This window comes from Camelina sativa, chromosome 17, assembly GCF_030686135.1.
Source record: "Camelina sativa cultivar CO46 ecotype springtype chromosome 17, ASM3068613v1".
Taxonomy (NCBI): Eukaryota; Viridiplantae; Streptophyta; class Magnoliopsida; order Brassicales; family Brassicaceae; genus Camelina; species Camelina sativa.
The window spans coordinates 10,650,425-10,674,808 of NC_141896.1; the positions used below are offsets into that span (position 1 = coordinate 10,650,425).

The 24,384-nt window shown below is 38.5% G+C and overlaps 3 protein-coding genes and 1 pseudogene across 3 annotated transcripts; 2 read left to right on the forward strand and 2 right to left on the reverse strand.

The window, feature by feature from the left end:
- The first annotated feature begins 1,382 nt into the window (after positions 1-1,382).
- On the forward strand, positions 1,383-2,189 carry LOC147923471 (uncharacterized). The gene has a single exon (XM_087496459.1). It carries the CDS (start codon positions 1,383-1,385, stop codon positions 2,187-2,189), a length of 807 nt encoding a protein of 268 aa, XP_087352585.1.
- Positions 2,190-4,316: 2,127 nt separating this feature from the next.
- On the reverse strand, positions 4,317-6,555 carry LOC109129879 (uncharacterized). The gene is made up of 4 exons (XM_087496460.1): positions 5,982-6,555; positions 5,353-5,901; positions 5,039-5,166; positions 4,317-4,961 (listed from the first exon to the last, which is right to left on the reverse strand). The coding sequence occupies exons 1-4, from the start codon at positions 6,553-6,555 to the stop codon at positions 4,317-4,319; spliced, it is 1,896 nt and encodes a 631-aa protein (XP_087352586.1).
- A 1,543-nt stretch (positions 6,556-8,098) lies between these two features.
- On the reverse strand, positions 8,099-12,436 carry LOC104756668 (putative sulfate transporter 3.3). Its single transcript, XM_010479291.3, has 11 exons — positions 11,844-12,436; positions 11,672-11,720; positions 11,379-11,586; positions 10,571-10,742; positions 10,427-10,492; positions 9,956-10,069; positions 9,745-9,861; positions 8,919-9,523; positions 8,705-8,790; positions 8,517-8,593; positions 8,099-8,427 (listed from the first exon to the last, which is right to left on the reverse strand). The coding sequence occupies exons 1-11, from the start codon at positions 12,090-12,092 to the stop codon at positions 8,275-8,277; spliced, it is 1,896 nt and encodes a 631-aa protein (XP_010477593.2). The 5' UTR covers positions 12,093-12,436; the 3' UTR covers positions 8,099-8,274.
- Positions 12,437-17,189: 4,753 nt separating this feature from the next.
- On the forward strand, positions 17,190-17,290 carry LOC147923472 (small nucleolar RNA R71; annotated as a pseudogene).
- The last annotated feature ends 7,094 nt before the right edge of the window (positions 17,291-24,384 follow it).

Consider the following 24,384-nt stretch of genomic DNA (forward strand, 5'->3'; position numbering starts at 1 on the left):
TGCGTCAAATTTCCGACCCCACAAGGAGTCCGGGAGGTTCTAGGAAGCCAAAGGACGGCCAGGAGCTGTTACCTCGCAAGTCACAAGCTCCTGATCCAATAGCAACCACAGCTCGAGGTCCCGAAGAATCCAGTTCGGAAGCAGCTAAAAGGTGACCTCACTGAGTCCATTTTCATCAATGACAAGTTTCCGGATCAGGAAATCAAGATCGGAATGGGATTGGATAGCGAGCTCCGCGCCAGTCTGATAACCTTCCTGAAAGAAAGAATGGCCACCTTCGCGTGGTCCGTAGACGAGATGCCCGACATCAGTCCGGAAGTTATCTCGCACGAGCTGAATGTGGACCCTACGTTCCGACCTGTAAAGCAGAAGCGAGGAAGCTGGGTCCTGAGCGAGCTGAAATCGTTAACAAAGAGGTTGAACGTTTGCTGAAGGCAGGACAGATACGCGAAGTAAAATATCCTGAGTGGCTCGCAAACACAGTGGTAGTCAAAAAGAAGAACGGAAAGTCGTGAGTCTGCGTTGATTTCACCGACCTGAATAAGGCGTGCCCCAAAGACAGCTTTCCACTTCCGCATATCGACCGGTTAGTTGAGTCCACGTCGGGTCACGAGCTGATGTCTTTCATGGATGCATTCTCTGGCTACAACCAAATCCTAATGAATCCGGACGACCAGGAGAAGACTGCATTCATTACGGACCGCGGGATCTATTGCTACAAGGTGATGCCTTTTGGGTTAAAAAATGCGGGAGCAACTTACCAAAGACTGGTGAATCGAATGTTCGAGCATCAACTCGGAAAAACCATGGAAGTCTACATCGATGACATGCTGGTAAAATCAATGGAAGCCAGCTCGCATCTCGCCGATCTGAAAGTCTGCTTCGACATCCTGGATCAGTTCGGGATGAAACTCAACCCCACGAAGTGCACCTTTGCAGTCCCATCAGGAGAATTTCTGGGGTATATCGTCACAGAAAGAGGAATTGAAGCGAACCTGAGGCAAATTAATGCTTTCCTGTCTATGAGTTCTCCTAGAACCTTGCGCGAGGTGCAACGTCTTAACGGACGGATCGCAGCTCTCAACCGCTTCATTTCTCGATCTACGGACAAATGCCTCCCTTTCTACCAGCTGTTACGGAAAGGAGGAAAAAATTTCTTGTGGGATGCGAAGTGTGAGGAGGCGTTCGCCCAACTCAAAGCTTATCTATCTGAACCGCCGGTCTTGGCGAAGTCTGAGTTCGGAGAGCCGCTCTTTCTTTACGTAGCCGTTTAAACGGATAGTGCGGTCAGCGGAGTTTTGGTTTGTGAAGAAAGGGGGGAGCAACGACCAATTTTCTATGTCAGCAAGTCATTTACTGGGGCGGAATCCAGGTACCCTATGATGGAAAAATTGGCCCTAGCAGTGGTCACTTCGGCAAGAAAGCTGCGGCCTTACTTCCAGTCCCATACAATCATAATCCTGACGACGCAGCCACTTCGGACGGTATTACATAGTCCGAGCCAATCCGGACGGCTAGCTAAATGGTCTGTCAAGCTGAGCGAATACGACATCGCGTTCCGGACTCGAACCTGTGCTAAGGCGCAGGTGCTGGCGGATTTCTTGATCGAACTCCCACTAGCCTCTTCGGTTAGCGACAATGTCGAAGCCCCGTGGACGTTGTATGTTGATGGTGCTTCTTCCAAATCGGGAGCAGGAATTGGGGTCCACCTCACTTCTCCTACAGGCGAAGTGATCGAGCAGTCATTTCGCTTGGCTTTCAGTGCGTCCAACAATGAAGCCGAGTACGAATCCTTCCTTGCTGGCTTACGCCTCGCAGTGGGGATTGGTGTCCGAAAACTTCGAGCTTTTTGCGATTCGCAGCTGGTCACCAACCAGTTTTTGGGGGAGTACGAGACAAAGGATGGTCGTATGGAGGCTTATTTGTCCACAGCTCGGGAGTTAGTCGCTAGGTTCGAGGAGTTCGAAATCACTAAGATCCCACGAAGTGAGAACTCCGCTGCAGACGCTTTAGCATCTTTGGCATCCACTTCGGATCCCGCAATGACAAGAATTATCCCCGTCGAAGTTATTCAGTTTCCAAGTATTCGACTAGAGAGCTCAAACGTTGTCACCCGGGCGATGAAAAAACAGTTGGCTGCTGAGGAAGCAGCTCGTAAAGCGGCTCGTAAAGCGGCTGCGGATTCTTAATCCTCGGAACATCCGGCTCCCGTTATGCCTACTCCTATGGAAGTTCACCCACCTCCAGCTGAGCTAGACGCGAGTTCAGCTCCGGAATCATCAAACTCACCAGTTGACAGTCAAGCTGTTATCCCACATGCTGCTTCGAGCGGCACGACTTCTAACAGCTGGGGGGCAGATGACTGGCGGGGCCCGATCTGGGCTTACCTGGAAAAAGGGGAACTCCCAGCCGACAAATGGGCAGCCAGGAAGCTTAAGATCGTCAGTGCGCGGTACTGCGTTCACAAGGGAATACTTCTACGCCGAAGTGTAGCTGGTCCTTATCTAACTTGCGTGGCTGGTAGAGAGCCCGCGATGCTAATGCGAGCTGTTCACGACGGTCCCAATGGGAATCATTCCGGAGGTCGGACTCTGGCTTTCAAAATTAAACGGCAAGGTTACTTCTGGCCTACCATGATCACGGACTGCGAAAAATATTCTCGAACTTGTGAGAAGTGTCAGAAGCACGCCCCGTCAATTCATCAACCTACCGAGCTCCTGTCTTCGGTGTCCGCACCTTACCCATTCATGAGGTGGTCTATGGATATCATCGGTCCATTACATCGAGGACCAGGAGGAGTTCAGTACGTGCTCGCTCTTACCGACTATTTCTCCAAGTGGGTAGAAGCGGCAGCCTACGCGAAAGTAACAAGTGACGAAGTGGAGCAGTTCGTACTAAAAAGTATAATCTATCGCTACGGGGTCCCCCACGAAATCATCACAGACAATGGTCCGCAGTTCATCTCCTCGAAGTTCGAAGAGTTCTGCGCGAAGTGGAAGATTCGACTCAATAAGTCAACTCCGCGTTACCCGCAAGGTAATGGGCAGGCCGAGGCGCTGGCCGGACGAGCTGCAAGGCGTTCTTTGGGCAATTCGAACAACACCTCGCCGGGCCACTAGTGAAACACCTTTCTCCCTGGTCTATGGAGTCGATGCCGTAGTCCCAGCTGACATAGAGGTCCCTGGAGTCCGTACCTCGCTGAACCCACTCCGAGCTGAGGAAAATGAGGAGTTCTTACAGGATACTCTTGATACAATCAACGAGCGTCGGGACCAGGCGTTAGTCCGGATCCAGAACTACCAGAACGCGGTAGCTCGATACTATAACTCCAAAATCCGAGGCAGACCCTTGGCAGTGGGCGACCTCGTCCTCCGGAAAGTCTATGAAAATACCGAGGAGCTCAATGCAGGAAAGCTGGGAATTAATTGGGAAGGACCATACAGAATTACTCGCGAAGTCCGAAATGGAGTTTATCAGCTCGAGGATTCAAAGGGAAAACTAGTCCCGAGGTCTTGGAATTCTCTACACCTTAAACTTTTTTAGAGCTAATTTTTTTTTTGTATCGAACTACGGGTCCAGCTATCCATATTAATAAAATTTAAAGTTTTCTTAAACTTTTTTATTAATAATGGTTCTCTCAAAAAAAAAAAAAAAAAAAAAAAAAGCCGAATTCTGACTTCGCATCTATCATATAAAGCCGAGGTCTAACTTCGCGAGCCTAAACCGAAGTTCTCACTTCGTATTCAGCTTTACTTTAAAGCTAAACCGAAGTCCTCACTTCATCCTCCGCTTAACTTAGCTTTACTTAGTTTCGCAAAACTCTAAACCGAAGTCCTCACTTCGTACTCAGCTTTACTTATGAAAGTTGGGATGTCATTTTTTCGAACTATTTAACCGAAGTACTCACTTCGCGTTCATTTCTGCTCGTACCATCTTTTCAAACAAAAGGTTTTGGAAATTTAGTTCGCATTGTGGAAATTAAACAAAAGATGGCACAAAAAGAGTAGTTAATACGGAGTGGTCACCACAACCAAAACACTCCGAAGTACGTCTAAAAATAAATACGACAAAACAGGGGAGCAACCCGTGCCAAAACAACCCCGATATAGAAACTACTGAGTATGGGGAGCGGGGTCCGATGCCGCTTCGGAAAGGGCCAGTCCCATCTCTTCAAGCTCCTCTACCGACTTGGTGTTCGCTAGAAAGTCGTCCATCCCCTGATTCGACATTTGCCCGAGATTAGTGCCGGACTCGTCGATTGTAATGCTCAAAGGGTGTTCGCTGCATAAAAGATCGGGCGTATCCGCCAAAAGGTCTTAAAATCCAGAGAGGTCGAGGTCACGGAGAGTTACCTTCGAAACCTTTTCGTCGGCCTCCTCCTCGTCGGCTTTCAGGAGCCCGAGCTCAGCTTCCATGTCTTGGATTTCTCCCCTCGAGATCTCCTCGATCAGCATCCGGTTAGCCCTGATCTCGGCGGCTCGAATCTTGGCTGGGGCCAGTTTCTCCCTCTCTTCGAAAGTGACTTTCACCTCCTCAACTAATGGACGGAGAGTTCGTCTCATTGCCTGCCTTTCTTCTCTCCGCACCCTTTCAATCTCGCAGCTATTTCCAGCTTCGAGCAACTGGTTGCGGAGCTCGATCTCGTGCAACCTACTCCTTGCCGCCTTCGCATCCTCCGCGGCCTCGTAGTAGAGGTCTCCCGCCTTCTTTAGCTTGTCTCGGAGGTCTTCGTTGGCAATTCCGAGGTCGAGCACCTGTACCTCGGCTCTCTTCATCCGAGCCCGGATTTGTTCGGCTTTCTCCATGGTAGCAGCGTTCTCGGCCTCTAATCTGGCATACTCCTTCACATGGGCTTCCAGGTCAGCAATCTTTTCCCGGAGATGGCTCACTTCGGAAGAGGAAGGAGAGGCAATCAGCTGATCTTCGTAAGACGCTACCGAGGAGTTGAACTCGATCATTAGCTGGGAAAGCGCAGCTCGTTAAGAAACGGCGAAGGTGGTAAAGAAAAACCAAAGCTAAGGAAGCATGTGTCACTAACCTCGCCAATCTTGTCCGCAAAGCGGAAGAAGTTCGCACGGTTGAGTTCGGACATGTCTGCAAATGCCGGAACCCGAACTCCTGGCCGAGTGTAACTCCTCATCAGATCAGCTGGGAATACAGGGGGAACTGAAATGAACAAACGATGTTATTCTACTTGGTCCCCGAGACCCAACAAACAAAAAAAAAACCTCGAGTTGTCATCACCTCTGGGGGAGGAACGACGTTCCTTTGAAGGCAGCCTGCCAGAGGAATCCCCGGACTCCTTAGACCTCCTCTCTGAGGAGGGATCCCTATCTTTCGAACTGGACTTACCTCGCTCGTCTCCTGCCGAACCAGTCCGAGCTCGGCTCTTCTCGCGAAGAGGTGAGGAAGTCTCAGGTTCCTTCCTCTTTTTGGACGAGTCCGCCCGCTGGGAGCTGACCTCAACGGAGGGAGTAATAACCTCTCGCGGCTCATCACTAGAGTCCGCTACGACAATTACGGCAGGCCTGGGCGAACTAGGCAGGAGCCCGGAAGCCCCTGTAAGAGGCTCGGAAGGGCCAGCAGGGGGTGCTGAAGTCCCGTCTACCTCAGAGGAAGAGGGACCAGACTTCTTAGGGAGGCGAGCTTTGCCCTCGGCAAGCGCTGCCGCCATGTTCAATTTCGCATCCTTCTCGGCGAGTCGGCAGGCCCTTTCCTCTCTATAATTCATCTCCGAAGTGCTTATGGGGTCGGAGCAAACGAGAGAACGTCCCCTGAGCCGCGCTGTGGATTCTCTAATCCTTTCACACGAAAATGAGTCCCAGGCGATCTGACCCTGGCTGCAGAACCGCGAAAAAAACTCCACGAAAGTAGGGCAAAGCAACCCGCGCTCGAAGTGGTCTGAGACAGGAACGACAAGGAGTAAGTAACAGAAAGAATAGTAATGTATTAAGGACACCAAACTAAGAGCACCGTTCTACCAATTTTCGAAGTCCACTTCGATATGTGTGAATTTGCGAGGTGGCCAAAAGTGAGCTTGTTGACCGGGAAGAAAAAGTAAGACTTCCGCCACTTCTCGTCTTTCTCAGGAAGGTCGTCGAAGACCTTCAGTCCGGAAAGCGGACTTACGTAGAGCGTGCCCTTGGTGCGACCTGTCTTCACCGTGTACACTTGAAGAAAGTCGGCCAGGGATAGTTTGTAGTCAAACTCTTCCCCCAGAGTTTGAAGACACATGACGGTTCGGACAAAGTTCGGGCACATCTGGGGGAGAGCAAAGCCCAGTTCGAACATCATCTTCACGATGAGTTCGGGAAGGGGAAACGACAGACCACACGCGGAGAAAAATATCTCAAACGCGCAACAGTACCCCGGGGGAGGATTCTCCGGAGACTCGTGAACCTCCGGGAACCTAATCTCGATCTCCGAGGGAATCCCAGTGGATCCCCTAATCTCGGCTATATTCTCCGCCGAGAGAATTGACGGCGGATGAGGGCCAAAAACGCCTGGAATCAGGGGTTTTGTGGGTTTACCCGACGAGGATTTCGGAGGAGACATTCTTTTCCGGGAAGTTAGTGAAGAACGAAGGAAGAGTAAAGGTTTTTTCCGGCGAAAGTAGAGAGGTTTACGGGAGAAAAGAGAGAAAATCTAAGAGCACAAAAACATAAACACGATTGAAGATTAAGGGTGAGAGAGAAGTCGAGGATTACCTTTATACACGGCACCAGAAAGCAATGATTGCCTGGGGAAGTGAAAGGTCTCGCACCGTTTCTTTTCTCTCTTATAACCAACACGCCACCTAGTGGGCCCCGAGGCTTGTTCGGGAAGGCAAATCCCATCATTACCTCAATCAAATCGTGGAGATATGGGGGAATATTCAGTTTCCCGAAATTGATCGCTCGAAGGTTAAAAGTCCCCCGAACTGTTCAGCTCGGGAGACTTGGGGGGCAACTGTTGTACCCACGATCCGCCATCTCGGGTAATAGGCAAGAGGGCCTAGGCCGGGCTTGTCTAATGGGTCGAAAGTATGTTACCGATCGGCCCATCAGGCCCGGAGAAAGAAAGAGAGCGCGGAGACGCTTCATGCTGGTCAGCTCGCAGCTCGGGCCCGGTCAAAGATTCCTGCATTCAAGAGGATTAATTAGTCCGCGCAAATCGTGTCTTATTAATTGTGCATTAATTGGGTAATTAATTGGTCGGTATAAATATGTAAGGGGGTGTCACTTGTAAGGATGGAAGACTTTTTCCAAAAACAGCAATACAAATTCAAACTCTCAAACTCTCTCTCAATTCAGTTCGGAACTATTCTACGGCGATAAGCTCCTCCACATTTAAATTACTTCGAAAGAAGAAGCTCATTCCCAGTTCTCACAATGTCATCTCACAAATAATTCAGCCAGTAAAAGAAAATAAAAAATAAAATTTGTAATTAAAATAATATATTATTTTTGTTTTAGAGACTATAATGGATTGTTGCCGTTGGAGATAACCTCATAAGCTAATTGTGGGGATAAGATATGAGTGGGCATTTTGGCCCAGAAAACAATAAACGTTAACACAAAATATAAGCATGAAATAATGTCGTAGTTGTGATCTAAACACGTGATTAAGGAGCAATAGATTATATATTTATAGATCAATACTTTCTATGCACTTCCAAGAAATTGGTTTTAACATTTAAGCCAAGATAACCACCCTGTCCATTTGAATAAGGCCTTCCATACATTCTATCTGCCCATTTAATTTTGTTCGAAAGTCGGATTTTTCTTTTTGTTGTTGTCGGGAAAGTAGGAGTTTAAAATCATATCTTATGGGATATGAAATCTAAAAGATCTTCACGCGGGAGTATCAATGTGTTATATGTCTTTTTCTATTCGAAATGTTTCAGTTGGAATTTGGAATTGTAAAGTCACAATTGTAATTTATTTGGTACCAAAATGTTTTTTCTTTTATTTTATAATTTTATTTCATAATCGATTTTGTTTTTTTTAGATGTAGAAATCAATAAATATGTATAAAATCCTTCTAATCTATGTTCAGTTCGATTTGTTAGATTCAATTTTATTTTTGAGATTAAACATGTAAGAAAAACACTGCAAAATGGTGGAAACTCATATTGAACATACTTTACATACATCTTGACCAAAATCAATAATTGAGAAACATAACATTACACATGTACTGGTGGAATTAAAAGATGAAGAGAGCAAAAAAGGAAAATCTTAACCATCCATGTATGTAATATCACATTTTTGGATTAACAAATTATTTATATGGTTAGACGTTATTGAGAGATGGGCCTTTAGTAGAGAGCGACGCAACGGCCTCAGCGACGGTTAAGAAGAGAAACTCGGTCCTCATGAACTCCTTTTCTTCGTCGGCTCTTTGTAGCTTCTCCATCACTTCACTTAAAGGGTTCACAAACACAAGCTGCACACATAAAAATATGGTTGAGATCAAAATCTAGTTAGGTTTCTTGGTTCAATGAAGAAAAACCAGTTTGCGAAACAATTTTATACCTCGATGTCCTTCTTCGCGGTTGTTTTTTTCAATTCCTTAAAGAAGGTGACTCCGTTTGTGTCTACACCGCTCACGGCTTTAACATATATAGTAACAAAAACATAGTTAGCTAAGAAAAGAAAGTTAAAATAGATCATTGTTTTTTTTTAGCTAGTTAACCAATTGGCACTGATCTATTAAGACTAACCTGACATTTCAAGTATCAAGAACCGAAGGTTAGAATGCTTCTCTTGAGCTTCCTCTTCTTCGCATTCTTCGATCCAACGAGACGTTCTACAAATTTTGTATACAAGACCATACACAAAGAATGTTAATTAGTATATTATATGTCAATGCAACATAGCTATAAATTATGAAATTTCGTTATTTACTGTAGCTCAACTAGTTATCTAATAACGAACCTTTCAGTGAGGTAGTTAGAATTGGCGAAATTGACAGGAGACTCAATGCTTAAGATAAGGATTCCAGGGATCCTCTGTGCTTGTTTGTAATGATGAAGATCCCGGTATATATCCGTCCCCGGGAAATTCCCCATTATAACCATTTTTGGTCTCGTTACCTGCATTAATAGCTTAAACAACGATAGCCCGACCGCAATGGCTAGACCGTTTTGAACGGATAGGAAAATGACACCAAAGAATGCGCAAAGCATCACCAAGAAATCGAATTTATCGATCCTCCATATCTGTCGAGCCGCAGGAAGGTCGATGAGACCGATGACAGCGGTCACGATGATGGCACCGAGGACTACATTAGGAGTGTATTCGAAAAGCGGCATTAAGAAGAGGAGCGTAACCATAACCGTGACTGACATCACGATGTTTGATACCGCGGTTTTAGCTCCCGCGTTGCTATTAACTGCTGATCTAGAGAATGCTCCGGTTGTGACGTAGCAAGATGTGGCAGAGCCTACTACGTTCATTAGACCAATGGCGATCATCTCTTTGTTTCCATCTACGTGGTAGTTCTTTAGCGCTGCGAATGTTCTTCCCACTGCAATTCCTTCCTGTTATATTAAGTTACTATTGTTTCAAACTCTACTATTTACGTTAAGACAGTAAAACTTGTATTATATTTGAAAAAACTGATTTAATTTATTAAGAAAAAAACCAAAGTTGGTTGAAATAATAAAAAACTATAATAACACGTAAAACATAAACTAAAATAAAATTCGAGACAATAAATGATTGAAGTGCGTTGGATGATTTGAGTTGAAAGAAACTTTACCGTGAGGGAGACGATTCCGGTGACGAGTCCGGTTTTAGCAACGAGTCCGAGATGACTTCCGTGAAACTGAAGCATGTTCCAAGACGGTGGATTCAAACCTTCTTGTAATTTCCCGATCTGTCAACAAATTAAAGTTTTCAACATTTTGCTAAAAAACATAAAAATAAAACAGAGGATTAGTTTATATAGGAGTAGAAAGAAAGAAGCTTACGACGCTGATTCCGTGACGGTCGGCTCTGAAAACAAAGACAAGAAGCGTAGAGACGATAACCGAAAGAAGTGGAGCTCCGGCTGAGACCCAGAACAGCTTCGGCTTCTTCATGCTCTGCATTCAAATTTCCATTTTATTTAATATGCAGTAGCTTCGGCTGAGACCCATGCAGTAATTTTTTATTTTTTATATAACATGACATGCATTATGTTGGTTCGAAATACTGACATGTTCGGTTTTTTAAGTAAATGTAAATGCTATTTTAATATCAAAATACTAAAAAAATGTTTTTAACATAAAAAAAAATCAACTTTATAATGGAAAAAAGTTGGTCTGTTCTAGTCAAAATTCAGTAGTTCGTTATTTATGGCGGGAATAAAGTTTTGAGAAACAATGTAACAAATGTTGTCCATGCATAGTGAGGATAGTCAAAATGGTAATTTAATAGTGTATGGGAGATAAGAAACATACGAGGTGACGTGTGGCGAGCAAGAAGAGCAAGAAGCAAACTCCCATCACAATTGTTTGCCATGACCACTGCATATTAATTATAACATTGTAAGTAGTAAATACAATTGATGAGTAAAATAAAGGAATTAGGAAGAAGAGAGAAACCTCTTTGGTGTGGTGGAAAACAGAGGAGAGAACAGGGACTACACTCATTTGCTTTGTGAAATGAGTTATCCCTAGCAGAGCTTTTAGCTGTTGCAGTGATACTATTATCGCTGCTCCACCCATAAACCCTATTAATGTTGCTTTTGATAGAAAGTCTATTATAAATCCCAGCCTGCATATTTAAATTTTTAGAATAAGTCTTAGCATAATGTCTTTATGTATTAAGATATATGCTGGAAACACACTCTTTCAAATAAAAATAGATATAAGGAAAACCAACTATAGTTTTGATATATAAAATGGTCTTGATGTACATAACACACGTCATTAAATTTTAGAAAATTATATAAAATTTATATTTTTGGGTTAATTATGTAAGTAACTTAATTCGAACATAAAATTAAGTAAATAGTAAGAGTGAATTAAAACATAATATTTGATTTACTACGACAAATTTTGTTTTATTTTGGAGTAAAACAATAATATCACTAATTGTCTTCTAAACATAAATAAACACTTACACTTTCTTCTACAAATTTTGTTTTATTTTGGAGTAAATCAATAATATCACTAATTATCTTCTAAACATGAATAAACTTCTAAAAGTAATCTTTAATTTGTTTTGTAATCTTTAATGCAATCAACGCGCACAAGCACGACCACCGACGAAATATATCATGTAACCCTACAACTGCCACTAGCCTAGTCCAGGCCCAATATTGACCTCATAACACAGATATTTCAATAGATATATAAATCTTGGTTCATGCAAAGCTAAAAAAAGTGAATATATATAAATAATGTTTACCTGAGGATTCCAAGAGAGGCTTGAAAGAGACCAGCAAAGAAGGTAGAAGAGAAAGCAAGCTGTAGAAAGAGGACAGGATCGTCTATAGGAGACACTTGTTGCCTTAGCATGGATCCTAAGATCAACGACGCTATGGAGACTGGTCCTACCGCTAGATCTCTTGAGCTTCCCAACACCGCATAAACCAACGGTGGCACGAAGCTCGAGTCTACACATAAATCAACACACACGTGTTTATTCCTGTACATCGAAGGATAAGTCGATTTATAATTTCAGTTTAGATTCTTTCTTACATAGACCAACGATTGGAGGCAAATTTGCTAGCTTCGCGTAACTTATCCCCTGTTTTAAAAACAACCAAGAAGATGAAAAAAAAATAATCAAGAATTGGATTGAAAAGGTAATGAAGGTTTGATGGGAAAGTGAAATGGGACGTCGTGTGAGATTTTGCAAAGTGCCTTATACCTGAGGAATAGCTAAACTGGCGATGGTGAGGCCTGAAACGACGTCGGATTTGAGGAGTCTGAAGCTGTATTCAGGACACCATTGGAGGATTGGGAAAATGTATTGAGCGGCTCGAATGAGTTTGGTACGGTTTGGTTGTCCCCTGAACTGTCTTAAGGGATCGTCCGGGAAGAAAGTTTCCTTCAGTCTTGTTTTCAGCTTCGCCGCCGTGCTCTTATGAGGCGGAGCGACCACCTTGTGCACCTCCATTGATTATCTTGTTAAGAACTCTTGTCACCAGTATAGGTTGTGACTCTTCTCTTCTCTTGGCTCTTTGCTGATAATGTAACCATGAGTATTATTATTTCGGGTCGGTCTTTAACATTTTATAATGCTAGCTTATCTTGGCCTCTCTTTTTTTTTTTTTTTGGGTATATTAGAAAATAATTATTTTGGAAAACTTACACGTACTATTGTTTCTGTAAAAACCAATAATTTTTGTAATTTGAGCCGATATTCCTTTTTATTTGTCTTTTTAGGTGTTTATATATTATTTATCTTCCACAATTCTATGTACGATTGAGTACACAACAATAATCTCACTGATATAAAACACTCGCCAGTCGCCACCTTGAAAACTTGTAATAATGCATATGATTATGACGTATTTAACTGAATGTAAATATGGTTTAATGATGTAAAAAAAACTGAATTATATACTAGTAATGATCATCGATATGAGGATATCTATATGGATAGTTTTTTCAAACTAATGTACGTACAGGATAATATAACTAGTTTAGTTGCATAAATTTATTTTGTAGAAAATTATAAAACGAGAACTAGTTTTGTTTTTTTTGTTAAGTACACTACTAATAATAACACTTATAGAAGTGCAGCGATTAATTATAGCAGTATTACTGATATGCTCAAATTTACTCTAGAGCTACTCTCTCAAATTAAGAGATCAATGCAGTACTTAGGGGTCGAATTCCACAGAGACTCAAGACTACACAATAAATTATAGAGTTTTTCAATTATGCTAAACAGATTAATTTGAATTAAAATAAAAGCAATGCAAAATATAAAAGTTGTTGTAAATTCAGAAAATCAAAAAGCTAGGCCTAGGGAATTTCTCAGGAAATTATGAAATATTAAATCAATCAATTAATTAGGATTCAATCAATTAAGAACAGATCTAGAACTCTAAACACTTTTGTAAATTAAATCAGTTCTCACTGCAAATAATATCTAAATTTAAAACCAGAAAATCCAAATCTCTTTGTAAAATTCTAGGTTAAAAATCAGCAATAAAATCAGGTTTAGATTGTTCACAAAATTATTAAATCAAATCTCTTTGCAAGAAATAATTTTGCTCATCAAAAGGTTTTATCAGGAAAATCAATTATATTCTCATATCAATTTATTTTCCTAAAGTATTAATTCTAGGTGATCAATCAAGAATTAATATGAAGAACAACCTAAGATGAAGATCTAACAAGATAAAGAATCCTAAATAAACAGATCTAATAATTCATAAAATCCATGTGAAAAACCCTAAACCTAACAAGCAAACTACTCAGACATAATCAATGAAGAACAAGACATGATTCTGAATAATAAGCAATAGAGATCATAAAGAGAAAAGGGAGTTCAAGAAATTCTTCTCTCAAAACAGATCTCTCTCTCCAAAGCTCTCAAAATCTCACAGGGTTGCAGAAAAATAAAACTCTCTAGAATAAAACTTAAAGGTTTGGAAAACCTAAAAACTATATATATATGTCCTAAAACACATCAGGGACTTATGTTGCAAATATGGAAAACTTTGGGGAGATTTGTAAATTTTCCAAAACTTGGGTCTTGAGTCGGCAGAGATGAGTGTCGATCGATGCCTCCTATCTTGGTGTCGGTCGATGCTCCTGCTTTCATCCGAGACCAAATTGATTCTTCAAGATTTATGCTCCAAAACATCCAAATTGCTCCATTTTGCTCCTTTCATGCCAAAATCCTAGAAAACCTGTAAAGACTCAAAAACAATCTAGAAACAAATGAAAAGACACTAAAAGACTCCTTATATCATGGTTAAAAACCATAAAAACCATGATATATCAACTCCCCCAGACTTAGCCTTTGCTTGCCCTCAAGCAAAACAGAAACTTAGACCTGTGAAAGAGGTTTGAAAACTGGGAACTCACTCAACTGCATAATGATTCTTATTTGCACTCTTCATTTACCTGACTCAAGAACTTACTACTTATACTTAACCATGATAAGCATCAACATTCCTTACTCAAATCCCACAATCCTTTGGAATCTCTGAAATCTCCATTGTCATCTCATTAGTCAATATTAAAGCACAAATAAGGTGAATTCTTACCTTGGGTGTATTGATCAGTGACATATGGACTCTCTTCAGGCCAAGACATTCTTCTTACATCTCCTTTCCTCTCCCTTTTCTCACTTCCATTTTTTTCTTTTCTTTTTTTTTAATCAAAGGTGTAAGCGAATACCGGGGTCATCGGTAATTTACCTACCCCTCGCTTCCAAGCTTTGTGTGATCATTTGACTCAAGAGTAGAATAATGAGGTCACAGGTAATTTACGTACCTCTCTAAACTGATCAAAATCATCTCATCTTTTATTCTCTCTTTTTCTGATTTTTTTTAAAAGCACTGAAGGGAAGAGAGAGGGGAGACATACTTTGAAAAATTGCACTGTCTTGTATGGCCTGAAGAAGAAGTCTAGTCCACTGATTTCCAACCCCAAAGTAAGAGATTAAGTCCGGTTAAAATCCTGATAAAAGTTGAGACAACGTTAGATCAATCAGATATCCATTGAATAAGGGCTTTCAGGATTGTTGATAATGCTCATAGTCTTTCTAAGCTTCAGTTCTGAGATTAAGTATAAACAAATAATCATTAGAGTGTTAGCCAAATAAGAGAAATCATTAATCAAGATCATAATTCCCAAAGACAAAAAAGAAAAATTTTGAAAAATTTGACTCAAACTTTATGGTTTTGACTGACACAACTGAAACTCAAAAACAGAAAATATAGTTAGTAACTAACCTCCCCCAGACTTAAACAACACTGTCCCCAGTGTTATCAAGTAAGAGGAAAGCAAAAATAAAATAAAATAAATAAAAATCAAAAGCAAAAGAAAAAGAAAAACCTACCAGTGGGTTGCCTCCCACTAAGCGCTTGTTTTCAGTCATTAGCTTGACTGTGCTGGAGCTCAGGCATCTGTAGGAGCAAAACATGGCATTGAAGTCCTCTTCATCCAAGGTGGTGTATAAGCTTTAGGTGCATGAGGTCTGCCAAGGATGTGAGGAACGGGACCAGGGCGGGATTTAGGGATGGGATTGCTTCTCTTATGCCCTGCAAAATCATCAACAGAAGAAACAAGCGCTCTACGATAATCTCGTGGCTTGGTTAACTGTAAAACAGTTTTTGTAGCTTTGAAGGTCTTATTGATGATAGGAGGAAGTTTAGGAGAAGGAGATGCATACCTTGGCCTTACATGAGGGCTCTGGAGTGTGGAGTGGGAGACTTTCTGTTTGGGAATAGGTTTCTGACTTGGAGCATCAGTTTTGGAGCTGTTCTGTCTCGGTCGTGGAGGGGTGTCGATCGATACCCTCTTGGTGGCATCGATCGACACTGAGCCTGATGCTCGTGTTGCAGAAACTTTTTCAACAGAAAAAGTCTGTCCATCAATAGTAGAAGCCCTCCTCAGCTTATCCATCTCGAAATTCAAACTCAAACCATCCACATTTAGTGCTATGTGTCCCTTCTTCACATCAATGATGGCACCAGCTGTAGCCAAGAAAGATCTTCCTAAGATGAGAGGATCTTTAGGCTCTTGATCATACTTCAGCACCACAAAGTCAGTGGGAATTATGAAGTTGCCAACCTTAACTGGAATATCCTCTAAAACACCTTCAGGAGTTCTTCGGGAGCGATCAGCCAAGATAAGAGAAATCTGAGTTGGCTTGAATTCTGTCATCCCAAGTCTCACAGCAACAGAATGTGGCATCAAGTTGATGCTAGAACCAAGGTCACAAAGTGAGTGTGCAAACCTTCCTGTAGAGATAGAGCAATCAAGAACAAAGCTTCCAGGATCTGGTAACTTCTTAGCAGTCTTACATTGAATGATTGCACTCACTTCCTTAGAGACAACCACCTCCTGCTTCTTCTCTTTCTTCCTCTGTACAGGCTGGTTCAACAGAATTGCACTGACATCTTTTGTAAGAAGTGCTCCTTCTTCAGGGCTCAAACCATTGGATACCATTCTCCTCACATACCGCTTAAGAGGTGGTGAAAGCTTTACTGCATCAATTAAAGGCATCTCAATCATTACCTTGTCCATCATTGCTTTGCATCTAGCTTCCTCCATCTCTTGCTTAGACTTTCTTGGCTTGGGAAAAGGAACCTTAGGCTTGTAGGCCCTTTCAACTGTTGGAACCTGAGATTTCACAGCTTCTGGTTCCGTCTGAGAAGAGTGTCGATCGACACCCAGGTGGTGTCGATCGATGCCATCATCTGGATCCGACAGATTGGCCAATTTTTCTCCTTGTTCTGCAGAAAACATTTCACCATCATCTTCATCTCTCACTGATATGGCATTGCAAGCATGTCTGGGGTTTGACTCAGTTCTTGCTGGAAGATAATTCTCTTGCCTTTTTACAGACCCAGCAGTCTGTGCAACTTGAACTTCCAGCTTCTTAACATGAACATTTAATGCTTCTATCTTCCCATTCAGCTCAGTGTAGACATTGTCAATCTTTCCATTGAATGTCACTGTCAGATTCTCTTGTCCCTGAAGAATCTGCTCGAGCATGGCTTCCATTCTACTCTCAGAAGAAGTCTGTGGAGGCGGAGACTGATAGGATGAGTTCCCATAAGTCCTTGTGAAGTTGCTCCCTTGTTGCTGCTTCTGGTAGTCCGGTTTGGGAATGTAGCCTGAAGAGTTCCCACTGTAAGGCCTGTGGCCTTGCTGATTGCCAAATCTCTGACCTTGATTGCCATATACAAAGTTGACATCTGCTTCTTCATTCCCAGTCTCAGGTTGTGGCTCAAATGATTCAACTTCAGCAGCAAAGTGAACTGATTTCTTACCAACCAGGAGATTATGAACTGAATCAAGCTTAGCATTAACAGAAGCTAGCTGGTTTGCATCAAATCCTCCATGCAATCTCTTCCTTTCAGCATCTGCTCTCTTAGTACTATTGCTAGCAGCTAAGTTCTCAATCAACAATTCAGCATCTTCCGGCATTCTTGTCTTGAAATTTCCATGACTTGCAGCATCTAAAGCCAACTGATACTCCCAGTCACACCCTCTGAAGAAGATACTTAGCAGTTGAACTCTTGAGAAACCATGGTGTGGACAGTCCCTTTGGTAAGCCTTGAATCTCACCCAAGCTGCTTTGAAAGCTTCATCTGGTCTCTGCTTGAAGGAAGACAGCTTGACTCTCAACTCATCTGACATTGCATCATCATAGAAGTGGTTGAGAAAGGCTACCTTGACATCACGCCAGCTTGTCAATGATCCAGGAGGCAGCTGTTTCAACCACTGAGATGCCTCTCCTGCAAGTGAGTAAGGGAAAAGTTTGCAGAAGATGTAGTCCTCAGTTACCCCATTAGCCTTGATGCTAGTCACCAGATCCTCAAAATGCTCAATGTGATCCAAAGGCTTCTCATTGGGCAAAGCAGAGAAAGGTCTCTGCCCAACTAGTTGAAAGTATGCAGGTTTCAACTCAAAATCATTCCTCTGAAAAGGGGGAGGAACAATAGCAGACCGGTTCTCATACACCAAATCAGCCCGATTGTAGTCAGCAATGGTCCTGATCAGATCCCGGTTGTTCTCCTGTCGTCGAACAGGGTTCTGTACGTGGTTGGCAGCTCCACGCACGTCTGCAGGTTGGTGTCGATCGATGCCACCTGGTTGGTGTCGATCGACACCCAGATCCGGATTATCAACGACACCAGCTTGCTGGTTCACAACAGCCTGCTCGTTGACAACAGGTTCAGGGATCACGTTCCCTTCTGCATCAAGCTTTTGGCCCTGCACATTGCGCAAGTGGCCCTCTTGATCCCTCAAAACACCAGCTTCATCACGCATCAGAATGATTGTATTAACCATCTTCAGAGATTTAGCTGCCTTTCTGTTCTCACGTTCTAGTTTTCCCAACTCTTTGTTTGACAAATTCACAGTAGGACCAGACTTGTTATTCCTTGTGTGAGGTTTAGGAGGCATGCACCTGAAACACCAAAGAGAAGAAAAACAAAAACGTGTTAGTTTGAAAATAAAAAGAAAAAAAAATCTAGACAAAATCAAAAACTCAAATCTAATGGTAGATCAAAGAGTCCCCGGCAACGGCGCCAAAATTTGATATGCTCAAATTTACCCTAGAGCTACTCTCTCAAATTAAGAGATCAATGCAGTACTTAGGGGTCGAATTCCACAGAGACTCAATACTACACAATAAATTATAGAGTTTTTCAATTATGCTAAACAGATTAATTTGAATTAAAATAAAAGCAATGCAAAATATAAAAGTTGTTGTAAATTCAGAAAATCAAAAAGCTAGGCCTAGGGAATTTCTCAGGAAATTATGAAATATTAAATCAATCAATTAATTAGGATTCAATCAATTAAGAACAGATCTAGAACTCTAAACACTTTTGTAAATTAAATCAGTTCTCACTGCAAATAATATCTAAATTTAAAACCAGAAAATCCAAATCTCTTTGTAAAATTCTAGGTTAAAAATCAGCAATAAAATCAGGTTTAGATTGTTCACAAAATTATTAAATCAAATCTCTTTGCAAGAAATAATTTTGCTCATCAAAAGGTTTTATCAGGAAAATCAATTATATTCTCATATCAATTTATTTTCCTAAAGTATTAATTCTAGGTGATCAATCAAGAATTAATATGAAGAACAACCTAAGATGAAGATCTAACAAGATAAAGAATCCTAAATAAACAGATCTAATAATTCATAAAATCCCTGTGAAAAATCCTAAACCTAACAAGCAAACTACTCAGACATAATCAATGAAGAACAAGACATGATTCTGAATAATAAGCAATAGAGATTATAAAGAGAAAAGGGAGTTCAAGAAATTCTTCTCTCAAAACAGATCTCTCTCTCCAAAGCTCTCAAAATCTCACAGGGTTGCAGAAAAATAAAACTCTCTAATATAAAACTTAAAGGTTTGGAAAACCTAAAAACTATATATATATGTCCTAAAACACGTCAGGGACTTATGTTGCAAATATGGAAAACTTTGGGGCAGATTTGTAAATTTTCCAAAACTTGGGTCTTGAGTCGGCAGAGATGAGTGTCGATCGATGCCTCCTATCTTGGTGTCGGTCGATGCTCCTGCTTTCATCCGAGACCAAATTGATTCTTCAAGATTTATGCTCCAAAACATCCAAATTGCTCCATTTTGCTCATTTCATGCCAAAATCCTAAAAAACCTGTAAAGACTCAAAAACAATCTAGAAACAAATGAAAAGACACTAAAAGACTCCTTATATCATGGTTAAAAACCATAAAAACCATGATATATCAATTACTTTTCAAATTTTAAAAATGCAAAGAAATAACTAATACTATGAATTGAATAATGAATAATAAATGTATCGATCTGCTCTGTTACCCGCTGTGATCGTAAAACAAACAGAGAGTCGACCAACTAGCCTACTAGGAGTTGTTGTTTACATTAATCCGGACAAAGAGAAAGTTGAATGAGTTTTAGACTTATCGGCTCTGTGTCAATAAGTCGAGCCCACAAATAAAATATATAATTGAAGATATCAATACATATCTATCTAATATTTGTAAAATGATAACTAATTATAACACTATTCATATTTGTGGACTCATTAAGTGACAATAATATTCGGTTTGTCAGATATCTCAATATCTAGTTTTAATTTTGATATAGAATTTATGGTTACTAAAAAGATTTAGTGAAAAGAATAGGTGAAAACGTTCGAGCTAAACTAGTTACATAAATATAAACTGAACAAATTGGATGAACTAGTTAAGGTAAATTAAACTGGTTGGAAAACTAGGTTAGTTAGATGAATTGATCAGCAATTCACCGAGCTCGATAAACTGATCAAATACTAACCCAACTAAATAAACAGGTCAACTAACACTTGAATTGATAAATAATAACTCAAAGACAAATAAATGTTTTAGTCAAATGGTGTTAAGACGAAACTGTTACCTACATCTATTATATAGGTTTCATTTGATAAAAGGAACGTTTGTCTCTCACTTTTCACCTTAATATCCACACACAATTCAACTTTGCATTACTCTAGGTTTCTTATGTAACAATGTATATTAGTATATATCATTGATTTGTTATCTCATGCCAATCGTTTTCTTTGTGTAAAGATGTTTACACTTCACAGTTTCATTTGCTGATAAAAAAAAGGGAAAAATATTTTTCGTCTAAGTTTAACTACGTGTGATATGAAACAATTATAGTATAATACGGTACTTGATTTTATAATTTTTAAAAAAAGAATTGGTGATACCATAGTTTGATACTGGAAGAATATCTTCTCATGTGAATCAGATCGAGTTTATATTAATTTAATTAATGAATCTCGGACATTCCTTGTTTCCGGTGAAAAGAACGAAAGGGACCAAATTAAAAGAATTATTGGAATAATCATATACTCATATAACATGAAGAATCTAACCAAACGTATAAAAGAACTAGAAAATTTCCCAACCAAACATATCTATGTCGACGGAAAAAATCGTCACCTTCAACCTATATATTTGAATTAATCCAGCCGGACAATATCATATAGTTTACTAGAAATAGCCGGACAATATCATATAGTTTACTAAAAATAGGCTTGCGCGATGCGCGAGATATATTTAATTTTTTTTATTAAGTATAATATATATTAAATTTAGAAAAATATTTTTGAAATGGAATTTTTTAATATTAAAATTTTATTTTTAAAATATTTTATATGTGTTCCTTTATATATATGGTTCCTAATGTTTTGGTGCAATATAAAATAAACAAAACATATCAGAAATATTTTTGATTAAAGTAAATAAATCTCTCAAATTTCTGTTATTTTTGGATTTTATTGTTTTATGATAAAAACATTTCCAACCCCATTATATTTTAATATCAATATTTTATTATAGAGTAACATTTGCTTCGACTCTACTCTCTATCTTACTCTAAATTAGAGTAAAAGGTAGGATTACTCTATATTCAACTTTATTTTTTACACTAACTCTATTTTAGAGTAAAAATAGAGTGATACATTGGAAAAAAAACTATGCCCTATTTTAGAATAAAAAATAGAATATATATTAGAGATAGTTTTAGCACACATAAAGTTTGTATAGAGACCATATATCAAACATTTAAAACGAAAATTGAGTATTAAAAATTATTTACAAATATTACCAGATAAATCTCATCTTACCCTACATATTTTCCAAAGCTTTAATATATGGATGCGATCAAGACTTATATGATGATTCGCTAGATCTCTATAACTAGAAAATTATTATGAAACTCAGTAACAATGAAAAGAAATAAATAAATTTATGTTTTAGTCTCAATAGTAAAGAAAAGTAATTGATAAATATTGATCTTTTTACAAGTGGTATTACAACTTTGTATATTATTTAACTCAATCTTAATATATATATATATATATATATATATATATATATATATTTACTCCACAATATGTTGCTACCGTTTGATTTTTTTCAATTAGCCTCATAACAAATTTCTTGTGAATTAGAAAATTTATATGAATGCTGAAAATGTATTATAGTTCTATGATGATGAGCTATTTCTCGGTCTTTAGACTATATTTTTATTCACTACGTTCTTTTAATTATCAAAAAAATGAACTCTCCAACATGTCAATCGATGTAATGGAAGGAAAGACAAAATCAGGAAAATTGATATCAACAATAGATACATTCCAATTAATTTTCTGACATAACTACATTTCTAATTTATTTTAACTCACATGTAAATGTATTTTTTAATTAACTATTCTTGAACTTATTATATCTATATGCTGACTTTTCCATCAGCTTTTGATGATTGATGATTTCAAAACACAATATGTGAGAAAAAATTAAGATCAACTTAAATTCATCCAATCAATAAACTAAACTTCTGAAACTGGAATTTTGTATTATACTAATGAGATTATGAATCTAGACAATATGTTTTACACAGAGGAATCACCAATGATTATTTTTAATAATTAATAAGTGTATTTGCGATTTACCATATGCTCCATGTTTACTCTCTAATCTCGTAATTACCGTTAATAAAACTTTTTTTGGAATAATGTATATTAAAATATGGCTCATGTTATAAAACTATATGAAATATCTTGTATTGTATCTTGCATTAAATTATGAATAAAATTCATGAAAAAAGTGTGTCAAATTTAATGTTTTTCAGATTCGATATATTATCTCTATTTTCTAATCATTTAAAAAAAATAGTATAATTAACATTAAATTATTTTTTGAAATTATTGTTTTCTGTGATTTCATGGGGTGATTCTGATACCATTATGTTATTTTTAATTTCTTTTTAGTACATACATTTTACAAACAGTCAACCAGTAACTTATAGAATATTAAATACAAATTTAAATTTATCTGTGGTTTTCTTTAATACAATATATATGATTATTGAATACAATGTAACTTTTTAAATATATTAGAATATATTCTGTATTTTAAATTTAGTCTATCATAAATTAATTTGGTACAATTTTTACTTTAAAAGTATAAAATTTTTTTTTTGTTTTAATTGGTTTGATGAGTAGTATTTATTTTTAGGTTATGTGGTATATGCTTTAATTAAGAAATATATTATATGTTAAAACTAAAAGTTGGTAGAAATATATTTTGTAACAATGTGAAAGAAAAAATTTAAGCAAAGTATACCCCATATAAGATAAAAATAATATTTTTATAGATTAAAAAAATATTTAGTTTAAGATTAGTGAGAAGACATATGTCACAAATATAGAGCGCCAAGTGTCACAATAGTAGGAAAAGTTAGAAAAAACCTTCTCATGTTATATAATATATGAATAAAAATCAAATTTATTGCGGTTCACACAATCACACTATTTTGTTAATAAGGAGTGAATGCTACCTAAAGATAGTTCGGTTTTTATGGTGGGCTAGCTTAGATCTAAATTTAATCAAACATTATCCAACGCAGTTCTTTCTGTCGGAACACAAATTAAGAAGGATAAGATGAACTAATTAGTTAATGCAATTTGTTCAGTTTGCTTCCAATGTACAAAATTGAGTCAATATACCAAACTGTTTTCGATAAGTTATAATCCAAACTGGAAGATTCTAGACCCACTAATTATTATTGGGACCATCTAAAAATGGTGGAATAAAAAGTGAGCATTGGTGTAAGATTCATTATGAGTTCCTGATCTTTTTTTTTTGTTGGCCTAAGAAAAAACCTATTTGTCACTGGTTGCAGTTTAATGGTAGAATATATATATTCATGGCATGGAAGGTGACTTTTCTAAGAAACATTAGCTATAAAAATGTATTTTTTGAAGATTCTTGTATATCAACAAAAATGTTTTGGCTATTGATCAAAACTTCATATTATCATATCATTAAATCACATTATGTCTAGTTTCACCCGTTTTAAAAATATTTTATACAGTACTACTATTAATAGCAATTATTGCATTTCTTTGCTATATTTTATGTATAGTTTCTTAACTCTCTCCTTTCTTGTCATCGTCAGTAACCTTAACTTTTTACTTACTATGCTTATGATTTGTTCCTTCTTATTATAACGTTGTTTGGGTTGTTTTGAAAAAATCAGGAGTAAAAGAGAGAATAATTGAAAATGAGGATGATCTATGGAAAACGTGTGCCACGTCAAATACTCAAATGGGAGGGCAATGAACACGAAGTCAAATAATACAAGTAAATGAATAATATATAAATGGTATGGATATTGGTAGGCCAAATAGTATTAATAAAAAGAAAAAGAATAGCAGAAGAAAGAAACAAAAGGGAAAAGTAACGGGACATGAATGGAGTATTCTATAGAAAAAGGATCTGATGCCCAACTCTTTTGGAATGGTATGCACATTGCGCACTTGTGAATGTATTCGCGTGACTCTATTGTTGACTCATTCCACATTTCTAGTTTAAATTTGCTGGATGTATTATAGGTTAGGTTCTAAAAATTTATGTTTAGGAAATGAGTAGCTTTACATAGTTTTATAACCTACGAGTTAATCCATAATGAAATGGTTGTTCAGTATATAAAGATTAGAAGCTTATCACTTTATATATACATATAAAGAAGATAAAGATTAGCTCAAAGAAATATAAATATTCATGTATGGAATGAAAAAAAATATATATATATATATATATATATATATATATATATATTTTACAACCCATGTTAAAATTCAGACATTGACACATGAATCTCTTGGCTTCCTCCACTAGACAAGTCATCGACTTTTTAGGAATCTAT